The sequence below is a fragment of the Amblyomma maculatum genome, chromosome 9 (genome assembly GCF_055883805.1).
Source record: "Amblyomma maculatum isolate TAMU_Amacu chromosome 9, ASM5588380v1, whole genome shotgun sequence".
Lineage (NCBI taxonomy): Eukaryota > Metazoa > Arthropoda > Arachnida > Ixodida > Ixodidae > Amblyomma > Amblyomma maculatum.
Genome location: NC_139352.1, coordinates 65,239,604 through 65,256,495, shown reverse-complemented (window position 1 = coordinate 65,256,495; position 16,892 = coordinate 65,239,604). Strand labels below are relative to the sequence as shown.

At 45.2% G+C, this 16,892-nt stretch overlaps 1 protein-coding gene and 1 pseudogene across 2 annotated transcripts in view; both read right to left on the bottom strand.

Moving 5' to 3' along the window:
• Window positions 1-16,892, bottom strand: part of LOC146179254 (calcium-activated chloride channel regulator 3A-1-like) — a 108,784-nt pseudogene that overhangs the window by 39,470 nt on the left and 52,422 nt on the right. Inside the window, exons 5-6 of the transcript XR_014700715.1 lie at window positions 5,651-5,820; window positions 3,653-3,950 (exon numbers count right to left, since the gene is read on the bottom strand). The product of XR_014700715.1 is annotated as a calcium-activated chloride channel regulator 3A-1-like (transcript). The remainder of the gene's footprint in view (window positions 1-3,652; window positions 3,951-5,650; window positions 5,821-16,892) is intronic.
• LOC146179255 (uncharacterized) overlaps window positions 12,610-16,892 on the bottom strand; it is a 34,458-nt gene continuing 30,175 nt past the window's right edge. Inside the window, exon 5 of the mRNA XM_084578930.1 lies at window positions 12,610-13,085. Coding sequence (XP_084435056.1) covers window positions 12,768-13,085 — 318 coding nt within the window. The 3' untranslated portion in view covers window positions 12,610-12,767. The remainder of the gene's footprint in view (window positions 13,086-16,892) is intronic.

The following is a 16,892-nucleotide window of genomic DNA, read 5'->3' as shown; positions in this document are numbered from 1 at the left end:
GAGTTCTATCATGGTCACGTTGAAAACGGAGCAGCAGAGACGCCTGTGATGTGCCCTGGCTTCCTAGTTCAATCGTGGGGGGAGATTCTGAAGCTTGAAATCTCAAGCGAGCAGTTCTGCCCGTCAAGAAATTTCTGGTGTACGTGTGTGTTTTGGTACCTGCGTCTAACTTGTTCAGTCCTTCTAGCATTGCCTCATGTTTCACATTATCATGAGCTTTTGTGAGATCTAGGTCCAAGTTTGTCTGTGCGTACTTTGATTTTGAGTCTATTATTTTGAGGCTCTCTATTTCTGATTTCTCCAACATTCGCCATGAGCAACGCCAGGACCCTCAGCTTCGCGAAATTATCAATCGCCTCAGCGCCGATCGCGATGACGCTTCTCTTCGTTTGTTGGTGCTCCACGACGGCACCTTATACCGGCACAATATGCGACCTGATGGCCCTGACCTTCTACTAGTAGTCCCTCAGCACCTACGCTCAGCCGTCCTTCAACAGCTTCACGACGTTCCTACAGCGGGTCATTTAGGCGTCTCTCGCACATACGACAGTGTGCGTCGTCGGTTCTTTTGGCGAGGCCTATATCGCGCAGTCCGCCGTTACGTAGCTGCTTGTGACCGCTGTCAACGCCGGAAAAAGCCATCACTTTTACCAGCTGGACTTCTGCAGCCAATCGACATCCCCAAAGACCCATTTTCTCGAGTGGGTCTGGATCTTCTAGGGCCTTTTCCACTGTCCGCATCGGGGAACAAATGGATTGCGGTGGCCACTGATTACACAACACGCTACGCGGTCACACGAGCAATACCAACCAGTTGTGCAACTGATGTCGCTGCTTTCCTCCTCAACGACGTTATACTCGTCCATGGAGCTCCCCGCCAACTGCTCACCGACCGTGGCCGTTGCTTTCTGGCTCGTATAGTCGACGAGATCCTACGGCTGTGCAACGTTCATCATTCTTTCACGACCGCGCCTACCATCCACAGACGAACGGGCTTACCGAACGCCTTAACCGGACACTGACTGACATGTTGTCTATGTACGTTTCTGATGACCACCGCGACTGGGACATAACGCTGCCATTTGTGACATTCGCTTACAATTCGTCGCGTCACGACACTACCTGCTACTCTCCCTTCTATCTTTTATACGGCCGTGAACCTCTGCTTCCCTTTGACAGCCTGCTCCCGTCTGTCACCACTGCCAGCTCACATGCTCGTGACGCCATAGCCCGAGCTGATGCTGCCCGCGTTGTTGCTCGCAACCGACTCGCAGCCTCTCAGCACTCCCAGAAACGTCGCTATGATTCCTGTCATCGCAACACCGAGTATTCTTGCGGCTCTCTCGTGCTGCTCTGGACTCCAGCTCGCCGCGTTGGCCTCTCGGAAAAACTTTTGCCCCGGTATACAGGACCCTACCGTATTTTACGACAAGTGACACCAGTGACATACGAAATTGCGCCCTTGCATCCCGTCCGCCATGCCTCTACACCACGCACCGATACGGTCCATGTTGCACGCCTAAAACCGTACTACATGGACCCTGGTTTGGACGCTAGTACGCACCGGGACGGTGCTTTTCAGCCGCCGGGGTAGTGTCACATTAGGCGGTGCAACGCATAAGGAAAGAAGAACGCATACGCATAAGGAAAGAAGAAGAAGACTCTCGTGAGTTTTGGAGAGAAGACGACGTTCAACAGCGTCGGCTGGTGCCTACAGAGAACGTCCGTTGGAAAGCCTTGTCTTCGGTGTCCGCCCTCTGCTACAAGCTGAACTACCCCGTAACAATATTTATATCGCGTTTAATTTGGAGCATGTCGTCCTGCGCACAAAGGTGAGGTCTGAAGCCGCTCATCTCATTTGGCCACAGTCTGTTCCACCCCATGAACCCTTTTAGTCCGGTCTGGAAAGCGTGTTCACTCAATCTCCCTACGTAGGAGGTTAGGAAGGTTAGTCCTAAATTTGCCAGTTGGGGAGGCTTCGCAGATAATGGTATTAGAATGATTTTTGCTGTTTTCCACTGCTGTGGCAGCTCGCTTTTCTCCCAGAATTCCTACATACACTCCGTTATGTGCCTAATGGAGTCGCCGTCTAGGTTTTTTCACGTTTTGTTCTTTACCCCGTCTGGTCCCGAATTCGTTTTGAGTCTCACGGTTCCTGCCCTCATCTCAACCTCCGTGATGTTTGCTGCTTCGCTGGCCATTCTGTTGTAATCGGGGAGGGATGTAGGCGAGGCATCTCCCACGTATGTTTCTATTACGTTTTCATGAAGTCCTCGTCGTCTTCATCGTACGCGCGCCTAGTATTTGCTAGCCTTATGTCACATGGCGTCTTATACTTTTCCGGGCCTAACAGGTTGCGAAAGATGTTCCATGTTTTAGAGAGAATCGTATTTCTCTCCACTTCATCGCCCTTATTATGTGAGTTTTGCTCACATAGTTTGCAAGTGTAGCTGAGGGTTCGACAGAATCGTGTCTGTCGAGGGGCAGACATAGTGGCCGAATAAAACGTACACTCGTCAAATACCGAAAAAAAAAATGCTTTAATCATGACGTTTCGGGACACCTACGGGTATCGTGATCACAATGAAAGAATGTGTGAAATGGGCTGCCTTTCATATATGAGGCGACCCATTTTAGTTTGTTTTTTAATATTACACCTTACATTACAGGCCCGGGAAGAGCTTCTATATAATATTACAATTAAACTGAAGTGCATTTTACTATAATCCTGGAGAGCAATTTTAGCACAACCTCTTAGTGCACTGGTCGCGCCAATTGAGTTGGAGCAATGAATAATTAACGTGCCAAGAAAAAGATCTGAAAGTAATTTAAATCTTCTCGCTCTTTAATGTGATTAAAAACAAACATATAAACTACACTGTTTCAAGATATAACTATTTTAGTTATAAGCTGTCGTCAAAGTATTCTGCAAAGCCGTTAATTGCGCTGGGTCGTCTCCGCAACAGGCTTGCTCTGCAACGCTCTTCTTGAAAGCAAGGTAGAAACCAAGTTGTCGACTCCTATGAATATGTACAAGACATTGCTTATTTTGTTTTGTTTTTCATTGTAAACTTCAGCAAGGAAGATTTCCTTCGTTAGTATTGGAAGTTAGCGTATGTGATGCCTTGGCTAACGTCTCCCCTTTCAGTTTTTTTTTTTTCGGTCTCCAGCTTCTGCTGATTGACGCTTTCATAGCCCATATAAGCTTTCACTGTTTTCACGAATCACCAGCGATGAAAATGTGTACGTGGGTACTAACAATCTGGCAGCGGACGACTCAAGGTGATCGCTTATTAGCTGGCAGCTTAAAAATGGTGCCGTTGGTTTGTCCAATAATCAAAATGCGGTCCGTATTCTGAGTTTGCGTCGTTATCGGTATCTCACTTAAATTGAATAATCTCATTGGTGGAAATGTCGAAGTCGGACGTTGCCGCCACAAAACTGGAACTGGTGGCGACTTCAGGTTCTGGCATTTCCATCAATAACATGATTCCATGTCAGGGACATAGCGGCACTTTCGATAACGACGCAGACTCGGAATACGGACCGCATTTTGACCCTGCCTCCGTTTCGTAAGAAAGGCACCATGCAACCTCACCGGCTTTCAAAAAAAAGAAAACGTTTTAGCTTCTTTGTCTAAACACAAGCGTACCTGGATTAATGTACTTCGCCATGGTCGATGCCTTCAGTTCCGCGATGAATGCAGGAGGAATCTGTACAAAATCTCCCGGTTGGCCGCAGAGCCGCGTCTGTTTCGTGAACGGCCGGTCTTCGTGAGCTGACGCTGGATGCTGAAAGCGGACGTCGCTCTTTTTGAAGAAGTTCCCAGACACGAGTCTCGCACTGCTTCTCTTGGGCCACGTGTACGGGAAGTGGATGGTCACGTGTTTGAAGAACACACGTCCGTTCGTTGCCCGGTGCAGGAATTCAGAAGAAGACTGAAGCAGGACCTATAGGTGGCGATACACCATTTCTGCCATTCACTCAGGCATGCCTATATTATATATTACCCGCAGAAGTTGCTCCTACACGTAAGCATGCCTACGGACACATTGAGAAGTTTGTCGTGTTAGCTTAATACAGCTGACAGAGCGCGAAAAGGTAGGCAAACGGTAGGAGACGAATAACTGTCATTTTATTTCGGTCATAATCAGCATGCTAATAGCGGGCCTCAGTAATGTCCGCACTGCTAAACAAGAAAAAAAAAGAAATAATTTTAACTACTACTTACTGCGGAAAATATCCGTTTGACGTCTAAGACGTTTCGCATAACTGAATGGCTGGTCAAACAAGACCAGGAACGTCCTTCGACAAAAACTATGAACACAACGACGCAGTTTCCCAACTATGCTTACTCCAGAAAGCATAGTGGGAAACTGCGTAGGCAGTTTTTTTGTTTTGTTTTTTATGTATCCATTAAAACTGACTGAAGCCTTTGGAGTTGTAATGAGCCCTGCATAATAATCGTTTGCAGATTTAGCTGCCAGCAAGTAAGATGTCACATTCCGAAGCGTGCTGTTCTGCATATAAATATAAAGACACTGTTGTTTTTAGTCCTAAGTAGTTAAGATTCTACTTCATTCTAATATAAGCTATCTATATATGTGTTCTTACTTTAAATATTATATTCGCCTTTACGAGCGTTCTGCCTTGCTGAGCTCTTTCGTTTGATTTTATTCAACTTTTTGTTTTGTTTCCATATCGTGCTGCAGTAACGTATGTATTCCATAACACTTTTGAATATCATGGTCGAATTTTTAATGAACTTCTGAAATTTGCTGTTTGCTCCTGCTTTGTTGCGTACGGATTTCCTTGGCCTTTGTAAAGCTGTTTGTGTACAGCTTTTAGCTCAGGCGGCCATTTACTTGTTAGAAAATATAATTTGATTTGATTTGATATACCTCCACCATCTCTATCTTCTACCCATGTTTCTTAGATGTCTATATCTGGATAAGCATATGCGAGTCTCTCATTCACAACCCTGTGAGCACCTTTGCCTGCCGCGACTTGAGCCATGTAAGCCTTACAGCCCTGGGCGTCGCATCGTGCAGTGTCCTTAACAGCCTCATTTGCGATCTATTTATCCTTTTCCAGCTTTTAAAATACAATCGCCAGGATAGCAATTCCTAAGAAGTTGGAGATGGTCGTGATGAAAACACTTTAAGCCTCCCCTGCCAATCAAAAACATGTTCCTACAAGTAGGCACGTAGCCACATAGGAAGGCATCTCCCAATTATTTTAAGAAACTTTTTCCGTTTCTACTAAAATCTATCAAAATAACAGCAACGTGACGCAAGAATGTTTAATTCCGACGGTTATTTAGAACGCAGGTTGCAATAAACGCGCTCTAAACAGAATCAACAATGAAGACCAGTTTACCGCACGCGGTTACTTCTGCGTCCTATATTCATCACGATGTCGAAGCTTGTAATGGTTACATGCACGAAGGTTGTCAGAAAAAAAGCACAGCTGATGTAGTGCTGAACACCTTATGTTTCTTTCACGTCATTCTGCACTGAGTTCGAAACATTTGCAATAACAGACAGAAAAGGACAGGTAATACTACCCAGAAACTTTGGTACGAACACTGGGCGTGATACACCGGGCCGATGCAGCGAAATGAAAAGTGAAAGTTAGTTTCATTTCATACCTTAATGTTATCGACGATAGACTCATTGTAGGCGAAGTCTTTATGGATAGCGATCAACAGGCCTTTGTAGCCGCCGTCTGCCGGGTCGATCTCCAGCGAAGCCACATTTATCAGCAGGAAGCAGAACACAGCTGCTACTGGCAACCGGCCATCCATTATCTCTTTGTACGCTGCGAAAGGGTACACATAAAGCATGAATACCTTGGCGATGTGCGTACCAGCGAGAATAGTGTATGTGGCGGCAGTCGAAAGTTTTGTTGAGCAGTGTGGCTTTTAAGCATTTCGTTGCATGATCATAGTGAGATTGTAGTGCAGGAGAAGGAGAGGACACAAGAAGAAACAAACATGAGCTCTTACTTTCGACAAAGTTTATTAGTGCGAGAGCGCTTATTCGAATGGTCGGGGCCTATCAAAACCGTATAACGCGTGTGCCGTCGCTCTGATTAGATAAGCTTTTCGTGAGGTCAGAAACACGCGACCTCGCGCGTGTAATTCAAACTCAGTCCGCTGTACCGGCTCCAACAAGGAGTTTCTCCTACGAGTCTTTAAAGCTCGCCAGACAACAGGGACCGATGGACCTTCTGTCATCACACACCAAGGCCCAATGTTGGAAGTCTGTTGCAATATCCGGCCCTACACACGCACATTGCCAACAATGTGTGTGTGTAGTGTGCATTCCGTTGGCAAAGTTCGGCCCTACGCACACATACCGCATTGCACGCAAAATGCAATATTGGACATATGGTTCGTACCGCCTGAGATATATGACTGACCACTGCTTGACTCTTATCTCTTGTAGTAATTTTACGCAAAGAAACTATCGGCATAGATTCACACTGGCGCGAGTCAAGGTACTCGGTTTCAGTAGTCGAGCGTCTTAGCCACTTAGCCACCACGGCCTTTTTTTTTTTCACTAATTAAACCAGTTTAAAATATTGTTAAACTTCCTATATTTCATGCTGTGGCCCTCATATGACACCATAAATAGGAATACATTTATGGCCACCGCTATCAAGAGCGCCGCTGTACCACAGCCAATTGGCAAGGGCTGTGGATACACCATCGCTATTTCACGCGCCGGCCACCAGATGGCGCAACATGTAATGCTGGAACTGCAGCTCGCAAGGTTAATAACTACAAAAAATTTAGGCAGCCACGCTTTCACCCGACTTTCGAATCCTAGCCAATATTCTCAGCGTCTTTAAGTGTTCCTCATATGACACCGTCAATACAAGTAACATACACCTTCTGCAGACGAGCCCTACGTCCGCGTGCTCCATTGCTGTTCGCTTTTCGAACCTTACGCAATGTGACGAGTTTCTTTGGAGCCGAAAATACGACGGATGTTTTCGCCCGTTGCCCAGTTCATTTAGATACTGAGTTCTTTTACACTTTGCAATTGAATCAATTGAGCTGGTTTTGGCGGACACATATGCAAGCTCAAGGCATACAAACTTGGCACACTCGCTACTGTTGGAATTTGTAGCGCGACCAACTTAAATAAAATTTTCACAAGAGCCGAAGCAGAAAGAATCAGTGGTCTTGTGGTAACCATTCACCTTGCATATCATAGGCGTCAATGATGCGATACCTAAGACCATGCACCGGGCGCACATTGCTTTTCGAATGAATACTGAGATATGAGACCTTCTTTAATTTAAATCTTAACCTTATAGAGCTAAAATGTTTCTTTCTACAGAGAATCCGACCTTGTCGGTGCTGTGGGCGGAAAAATAATGGCATTGCTCTAGCAGGAGGGAGTTTGCACACGGGTGGCTTATCACAGACTGATGACGTCACGAGACCGGATGGCATGAAAGGAGTTGCCAAATCGAACTCCGCTTTTGAGATAGGTCGGTGCGATGGGAATTGACTCCATGAGACCCTTGGAGCATGTGTCAAGCATGCTATTTTTAGGCCATGCAGCCACTTCCTTACCGATTGGTTCAAGCCGGACTTTTTTGTTTACGTCGCTTGGCCTTCCATATATAGAGGCAGCCTAAGACTGTATGGTAACGATGATTTGTGAAATAGTTGAGACGTATACAAAGAATCAGAAAGAAAGTGAGCAAAAATGCACATACGCGAACGAGGATCCTCAAGAGGAGACACAGACGGTAGCGAAGAAAGCGAACACGCTATAACCTTAAAAGCTGAGCTGAAGGGTTTCTCTGCATTTTTCTCGTTCGCGTTCTCGAAAAGATGCGTAATTATCGTCACCATCGTTATAATTTTAGGTCAAGTCATTCAAGTGAGCCTGATAGCTATCACTGTTTACATTACATAAGAAGCGCATGAGAAATATGGTTGGGCTCATGTGGGCTTTAAAACAGAATGAGACTGGCCTCAAAGGGAAGGCGGCAACTATTTTCGCCAGGTCTCATTAAAAGAGGGCATCAAGTAAGGCTTTTTAGCTAGGTGTATGGTGGGCGTATGTTGCTCGCTTCATAAACTTTGTACTCTCCTAGAGCCCTCGCATGAGAAAGCTAAAATTTTATTCATTAACTGCTTATTAATTTTCGATTTGGAGCGCCTGACCACAACCCCCCCCCCCCCCCCCCCCCAAGTTGAGTTTAAGAATGGGTCCAGCTATGTCGCCAGTGGCCATTGGGAAAGTGGCAAAAACAATTCCAGCAAAACGCGAATGTAGGAGTTGAATAAATAGAAATGTTCTAATCACCCTGATGTAAAAATATTTCAGAACTGAAAAGCTCACTTAATGCAATGGCGTAGGCTGTTTCGCGGAAGCCTTTCTGTCTCCATTTTTTCACCCGGTATTATAAGGGCCATTTTCGCGCTGCCTATCGCAGCTCATGCAACGCTACATCTCTGGTTAAGAAACGTCAACTTCCTTAAAAAAAAAATATTCCTGGTTCGTCAAGAAACAACGAGGGTATTCGAGCTCCGCCCTTAAATGCTTGACGGCACAGACTCACGTTACAGATCCAGGTTTGCGTACATGAATTTTGTTATGTGCTAAATCCCTAAAAATCCACATGTCCATGGAATTACATAAAAAGTTTGGGGGTGCGAACTGATTTCGATGAACAATTCCTAAAACGCACTACGTCCCCAGAAAGGGATTTAGCTATCCTGCTGTAGCAATTGGGTACAGCCTCCTATGAATACTCCAATATATGAAAGAACCCAACAAACGTCATAACTGCAGAGCTTATGAAGGTAATCAATAATGCAAAGTGTCCGATATAAGGAAGTTTATATGGAAGACATCGAGCATGCTCTTAAGAATGGCGGAAGTCTTAAAGCGGTGAAGAATAAATTAGGCATAGGCGAAATTCAGATTTAAGCGCTAAGGTACAAGGCGGTAATTCTGGTGCATAATATGGACAAGACAATCAAAATACTCGAGGAATTATATACTGACCTATACAGCAGCAGAAGTAGGCAAGACAATAATTAGATTGACAGTAGCGAAGAGCAGCAATCAGACGTTCTGCCAGGAACGAAGGAGAAGTTTAAGAAAGCTTTAGAAGCTACGAAAAGGCAAAAAGCAGCTTCGGAGGATCTGCTCATTGCAGATGTGTTGACGGCGGAGAATACGCAATGCCTGATGACATAGACGGTACCAGAAGTTTGGAAGAGCGGTAACATTGTCTTAATACCAAGAAATGGGACGCTGAGCACTCGAAACATTACAGACCAATGAGCTTAATATCCGCTAAGTACAGGGTATTCACTAATTTAATCTCTAATATAATCAGGGCAACCTCAGACTTCAATCAATCGAAAGATCGAGCAGGTTCTCAGAGAGGGAACTCTACCATCAGTCATATCCATACTATCAACCGGGTGTAAAAAATGCTTGGAATATAAGCCGCATCTATACATAGCATTCATTGGTTGCGGAAAAATGGTCGTGCTCAAAATCGCAACAGCCAAGCAAGCATTCTTAAATCATGGCGTAGAGTATGTGAAAGTACTGAAAAATATCTATAGGGGCTGCGCCGCAAACGCAGTTCCGCATAAAGAAAGTAATAAAATTCCAATAAAGAAAGGTGTTAGGCAAGGAGACATGATATTCACAGTACTGTTCACACCTTGCTCAGAGGAAGTATTGAGAGAATTCGAACGGGATCAAATTGAGATAAGGGTTGATGGAGAATACCTCAGCAATCTGCGATTCGCCGATGATACTGCCTTGCTATAGCTATATTAGGGGACAAAGTGGAATTAATTATTAACAATCAAGACAGCAAAAAAATAAATAAAAGGTAGGCCCAAATATTATTATGCTAACGTAATGTTTAACAGCCTCAGAAAGGAACACATATTTACAATAGATAGAAGCACCGCATGTGGTAGGAGGATGACTTCTTAGGACAGATAGTAAGCGCAGATTTATACCACGAAAAGATTATATCTAAGGGAATAAGATTGGGGCGGAGCGCATCTGGCAGGTACTCGCAGATTATGACCAGCAGCTTATCGGCACCGCTCAAAAGGATAGTGTATAAAACTTGAACCTCACCGGTGCTTATCAATAGGCTGTAACTTGGAGTGTAACGAAATAAAGGTTCTACTTATCTGAGGACAACGCTAATATCTACGGGACCTAAAAGGGCATGCGAGTAACGTTAAGCTATAGGAAGCCTATAGACTGTTTCAGAGAAATAACTCGACCTAACGACATTCCAGCCAAATCAGAGTTGACAGGGGTAGGAAATGTATTGCGAAGAGATTTTAACCAATGGCCGCTAAGGGCAACAAATTAGATTCAAAGGGAAGGAGAGGTCTAGCAAAAGGCGAAACAAAGTTAAATGGACGGATGAGGTTACGTTTACAGGGTTCAATTGGATGCAGCTATAGCACAGGACCGGGTCAATTGGAAGAATATGAGAGAGGCCTCCGCCCTGTTGTGGTAATAGTCCAGCAGATGATGATGATGACATTTATAATCATTTAGCTTGTGCTTCCATTACGTCCCGCATACTTATTCGCTTAAAGCCGTAAGCCACGACAATCTGTGACGGACTATCGACGTAGGCACAAAGTCCCGCTTTAACCAAGCCATATGAATGTGCTTGCGTGGCCTAAGGGTATGCGATGTCTTTCTCGAGGTCCAGACGTCCGAAGCTCGACTCTATGCCCTCCTTCCATGTTATGTTGTCTCCCAACATCGCACAACCAGCCAACAATGCGTTACCAGTCGTATCAAGTTCCAAATACCACTTGTCAGAGAGATTAATCGCTTAATACTCCGCCAACGCTTACGCCTGATTTTCGAAAGATTGTAGAGTAATTTGACGAAGTCGGTGAAATAAATTTGGCTAAACAGGAGTCGAATCAAATCAAACAGGTTTGTTTATTCCTTCCGGCTGTCATTCAGCTTCTATATGACGCTAAAATAAAGTTTTGGTTTAGTTCGGTTTCGCTTCTGGACAAAAGTACGGCTTGCAGTTCTGATTAAGGGTTCAGCTCTAATTAAAACTCGGCACCTGGTCAGACACAAATATTTATGAAATGATTTCGATTAACAGGAACTTTAGGACGTCTAGGGTCGCCAACACGTTACCCAAAAAGGAGCATTTCGGAAGAAAGAGGGGCAGTTGCATTTTATTTTAGTTACAACTAACACAGGGCGATTGAAATGAAATTGAAATAATATTTCATGAAGCAAGCAAATAGAGCACTTCTGATTGAAGCTGTCTCGAAATAACGTGACGGCAGCCATGTTTTTTTTCCCGGCGCGTGCCTGCTTTCTCCCACTGTCTGGAAATCATTATAAGCGTCTCAACATTCAATGCGTCTTTATTCTAAAGCGTATGTTTCATTCGAGGGATATACAGAGATGGGTGACAGAATTGGAGCATTCACTTGTATAACACTTCGTACGCAAAAATAATGAAACTTTTCGTCTTTCGAACTTAATAAAAGTTCATTTTTTAACATATACCTTTCAAACTCTGGTGCAGAAAAACTCAGCTTGCTCTGTGCGCATTCCTCGATGCCGTGTTTTTTAATCGTGACTTGAAGGGGTTACTGCTGATCCTTGCTCTAAGGCAGTCAGATGACCCTTGATAACATTGTGATCTATGCAACCTCCGTGATAAATCAGAATAAATGACGACTATCGAATATCTACGCACTCATTCGTATTCACGCCCATGGTACCCATACTTGCGTACAAGCAAACAGTTGCCGTGACGGGAAAATGGTTTTAAAACGCAGTATCTTTTGCCAGCAAACACGTCACACATGTGCAGAGAAAGAAAACGAGGACTCAGCCGAATCTTTCCTACAAAATGTGCCGATCGGCTGAGAGAACGCAATACTTCCTTCCGTATACATATTCAACCGGATAGTGTCATGTTTCAGCAGCGCGGCCTTTTCTCATTAACATCGGTCATACCAACGCAGCTCTATACGCCATTGCGCGGAAGTTGTATCGGTGGAGAATTGCAAAATCATTTCCATAAGGGAACCTACCCTTCGAGCCTATAGCTTATTACGTTATTCATAGCATCACGCATGTTAGCGTTATTTAAAACTCCATATTCCGGTATTAAAACAAGATAATATTTACTTGTCCAAACCTATGGCCTAAACTGAAAAAAGAGAAACAGGCTCTCTGGCCAAATGGCACATATTATGTTGCGGCATGAAAAGGAAAGAAACTTAAAGAGCCTCTGCCCGTGCCGCATAGTAAGTAGATAAACCTGAAAGGGCATTTTTTATCAAGTTGTTTTGTGATTTTGGGGGCTCACCTAATCCCTGAAGGTGAAAATCAGAGCGCCAGATGACAGATTGTGAGGTTCTTTTCTTTAAATCTTCTGGCCACCTTGTTCTGTGGCTTATTCAGAGACAGCAATCTAAATAGATGACCAGACAGACCTATCTAACGATGATACGACGAATAATTTTATGTATACACATTGACGGGACGAGAGTAGGACAAGCAAGTAGGACGAAGACTAAACACTAAATTGTCTATAGTCACCAGTTCGTTGGGTGGAGAAGCCGGTGCAGACGCTTAGGATGGTCAGAGTTTTGCGGGGTCGGTGCAGTAAGGCCTCGGTAAGCCCAGCGGAAGGCCAGGCCACCGGACGGGGCCCAGTAGAGGCAAGAGGCCTCGGGTTGCCTTTCTACAGCCGATGCGTCAGGCCTCCCCGACGTGCCTGGGCTCAGCACGGCGCCGAAAGCTCGTGCCAGCGAAGAGCTCGCGCTGTGGCACTCCCGGGCCCGACCACCGTTCCGAGCTTCGTGGACAACAGGAGAACAGGACAGGATACGGCCGGCAGGCCCCAGGTCTGGATCCCCGGGTCAGGCCTGGCAGAAGACCAGCCGCTCCGAGCTCCTTGGACAGCCGATCGGCTCCGCTGCTCGCCTGTTCTCTCCTGCTCGTGCCTCGCTCTCCTCGAGCCAACCTCCACGTTTTCCTCTTCTTCTTTTTCCAAACGTGGTTTTCTTTCTTCGTCTGTTATCAAATTATCACATGTTCTTCACACAGATCTCCGCGCCTTCGAAGTGATTTTTCGAATATTTTATATAAAAATCTAATGCCTTTTATATCGAACTCATTCTCATATTCATATGAAAATGAGTTCAGTTTTACATTCAGTCCATCATTCGCAGCATCAACTTGCGACGACTTTTAGATAGCTTAACATAATGTACTTGTTAGAATTTTATATTTGCGGACTAAATGTTTACAAGGATATAATTATGGTTGATCTGCAAAGCAATTCGCAGCGTAGCGGAAGCGACGAGCTCTGTTCAAAAGCATGCACAACTGTGCTGCTCACACGCGGTCACGGGCGAATCTGGCTAGTTGGGAAATCGATCCCGCTCAGTTCGCAGCTTTAACTTTACAGCAAACTTCTTGTGAGACTGCATTTAGTAACAGGTCCACTCGTTTTCGATTAAAGCATTGCTTTAGCTGAATTCTTCACTTCAACGTCGGGTAATCTTTCTCCATACGTCTTAATTTGCTGTTATTAATTATTTTTTTAATTTTGACAGTAGTCATTCATACGTACTTTCTACCCTTCTATCCGGTGATATATATGTGGGTGGCCTCTTCTGTAGGAATCAACTATCTGCAAATAACCCCAATCGGACAAAATGAGTCACAGAATTTCTGCTTCAGCATCACTCATTGCACCCTGCGGTTGTTCACGTTAAGGCTGGTTAACTGCCAACCATGGCCATACCAAATAATTCCTGGCGCTCGTGTTCTGTTACTGTTCCAAAAACAGCCGACTATCTCCAGCCGCATACGCTTAATTCTAGTTTTCATGCAATTGCGAAAGGCAACACTAACATATATTATGGTGAGGCTACCCCCCAAAAAATATAAAATAATATGCCTTTACAGTAACAGTCGTTTTTTTCTGCGGACGCTGTACCCAAATAAGCTTGCTTGTAGCGACGTGTCCTCTGGCTTCCGGATTGATCTTGCCAGCGCAGATAAATAATTTTCACCAAGCGAAGCAAGGTGACTGCCGAACTTATTACGGAGCGTAGCAGTAGCATATCCTGTGCATATTACAAGCCATGACTCAGAACCGTTCGCACTTAGACGCGGAGAAAACGAAATGACTCGAAAATTTTGCGAGAGAGGTAGCGTACCTTTACGCTGAGGAAATGACGGAGGATGCCGCTAAAAGCGTTCCGCTCACATATGCTCTTGGGAAAACGACATTCGAAATCTTGGCTGACATAACTAGCACCTGTGTTCAAAGAGCTATAGTGGCGAAGTGAGAAACCTGAAAACATAATTTAGGTAAGACGAAGCAGATTATTATAAGGAAATGTTTGAAGTTGTACAACCAGTCAGCAAAAAGAACGGTCCGTGCATTTTTCTATACAGTGAACGTTACTGAGTGCAAAAGTGGGACATTTTGTCCGGTGCATAAATTTGACCTTCAGCTTACCCCAAGGTCAACCACAACTTCCAACCCCTAGCAACTGCCAGCGTTGCTTCGCCACTCATGGATGGTGAATCAGGGCTTACAATGCTGCGGATCGGCAGTATCGCAAACGAGAATGGAATCACGTAATACATATTTGCAGCTCGTAAGAAAACCAAATTGACGAGAAACGAGAATAAAATAAAAAAACGCGAGATGCAAAATTATCAGAAGAGTGAGAGGCTATAGGCTCGCAGTGAACAAGGAGGGAGTCCGTGAACCGGATAGCGCGAAGCGCATGATAACGAGCGATGCTTCGTCAGATTAGGTTCAACAATTTACACCGTTGCTTTTTTTATCTCTATCCCGACAAATAACACTGAACTGCGAATCCTCATAAGCGATACAGGTGCTTACATAGTGGTATATATAGAGAGAGTAGTCTGCCAACCAATTAGTGGAAAAAGAATATTCGAAACAAAGTGTTCACGTTAGAAGAGGCACATGCTCTAGCAATACACAGAGAGAATGGAAACATAAATTCACGTGACATAACCTGTCATGCAGTATAAAGAACTCCTTTCACGATACGAGGTCTATCACTCCATAGGTCTATGAAGGATTGTATTTCTGCTACAGGAGGTCAGAGAGAATGGAGCGCCTATTTTTCGGAGTAAGCGAAAAAAGCCCCCGCTGTGCAAACTACAGGCGAGAGACATGAATGCTCCGACTCCGGAAACGCCAATGCTTCATATGATCGTGAACTAAAGCACCAAAATTGTGCTATCAAAAGAGGCGTTACAAACTTGTGTACGTAACGACGCAGTTCACAAAGGAATCCAAGAACAATGGCCGCAGCGCGTTGTGCGTTCGTTCAGTCGAGTTCAATGTAGACACCTGTACCTGTCATACAGTGGAGTTTTGCAAGCAATGGCCTTCACCTAGAGGCTCAAATAGATACTTGCGCGTGGTTGACGGCCTTTCAGGCGCTACCTATGATACCAGACAATCAGGAGTGGCCTAGCGCGGTAGACATGGAGAGATACAATTGTCGTGTTATCTCTGTGAGCTAGCCGCTATCAACCAGAAAAAAAAAAGAGCTGAGGGCAAGATAGAGGGTGCACGTGTAATGAGCAGAGTGAGACTACGAAGTTTAGGAATGCAGTGGAGATTGCTCTCTCCGGACAAAGAGCCGCTGAAGGTAGAGATGTAGTTTAAAGTTAATATGGCTTAACAAATCGGCGCAGAATGCGCGGGCACCTTTCTTGTCGCTTTGAAATAGAAAAAAGTTTTCGCCGAACCATGCAGGCAACAAGAATTAAAAGGAGGCACAGGCGCCTGTGTCTCGTTTTATGCTTTGTGCCAGAAGGCCCTGGTCCACTGTACCCGAGCCGCAGTGGTCGCCAATGGGCTCTTGTACTAAGGAGCCCACATAGTGATTGTAATAGGGTGTCCCGGCCACCTTAAGCTTCCTCCGTGCAGTAAAGTTTTTCAGACAGATAATATAATCTATGATAAACAGAAACTGAAAAGACTTGGGAAGCGGCATAGAACCGGAGCTTCGCTTCTTGATTGTTTAAAATCCATGTTGGCAGCAAAAGTCAAGGAAGCGCGGAATAACTTTTTTAAACAGGCTTGAAGCATTCATGAGCTCGGACAAAAAATCCTAGAGAGCACTTTGGACCACTAAAACGCGATCAGGTGAAAGCCAATATAGCGTGGTGGATCGCCGCCCTCCACTACGGCATTTCTATTTCCCTTTCTTCTTTCATTCCCACCTTTCTCCCTGCCTTTGCGGCGTGGTACATATGTCCGCGGAGTATTGTGACCGATACTGCGCACTTGCTATCCTGCAAGTACAATTAAAACACCGCTGATTCGTGCTTTCCTAACGCCTCCTAAACATCTGGGTCTGCTTCTGTTTGCTGCGTGGTTCGGCGTTCGAGGAAGCGGCAAATGAAAGGCGCCGCACGGACACCTCGATCGGACGTCCGGCAGCGTCAGCTTCGTACATGCATGAATGGCCTAGTGACGCCATGACTTGCACAACCAGGGCTCAAATCCCGGCCTCGGCGGCTGCGTTTCGGTGGGGGCGAAACGAAGTGGCGTCCGTGTGCTGTGCGATGTCAGCGCACGTTAAAGAACCCCAGGTGGACGAAATTTCTGGAGTCCTCCACAACGGCGTCTCTCATAGCCTGAGTCGCATTGGGACGTTAAACCCGAAAAACCAAGCAACCCTTTCATTGAACGCATCAAAGTTTGCCGTTCTATAATTCGTTTACAGGAGAGGAAAGGCGCAGTATCTGTCACTCGCGGAATCCCGCTATCATTTGTCCCGCAGCGCTGGTGCAGTGGTAAGACGCCCGAGTACT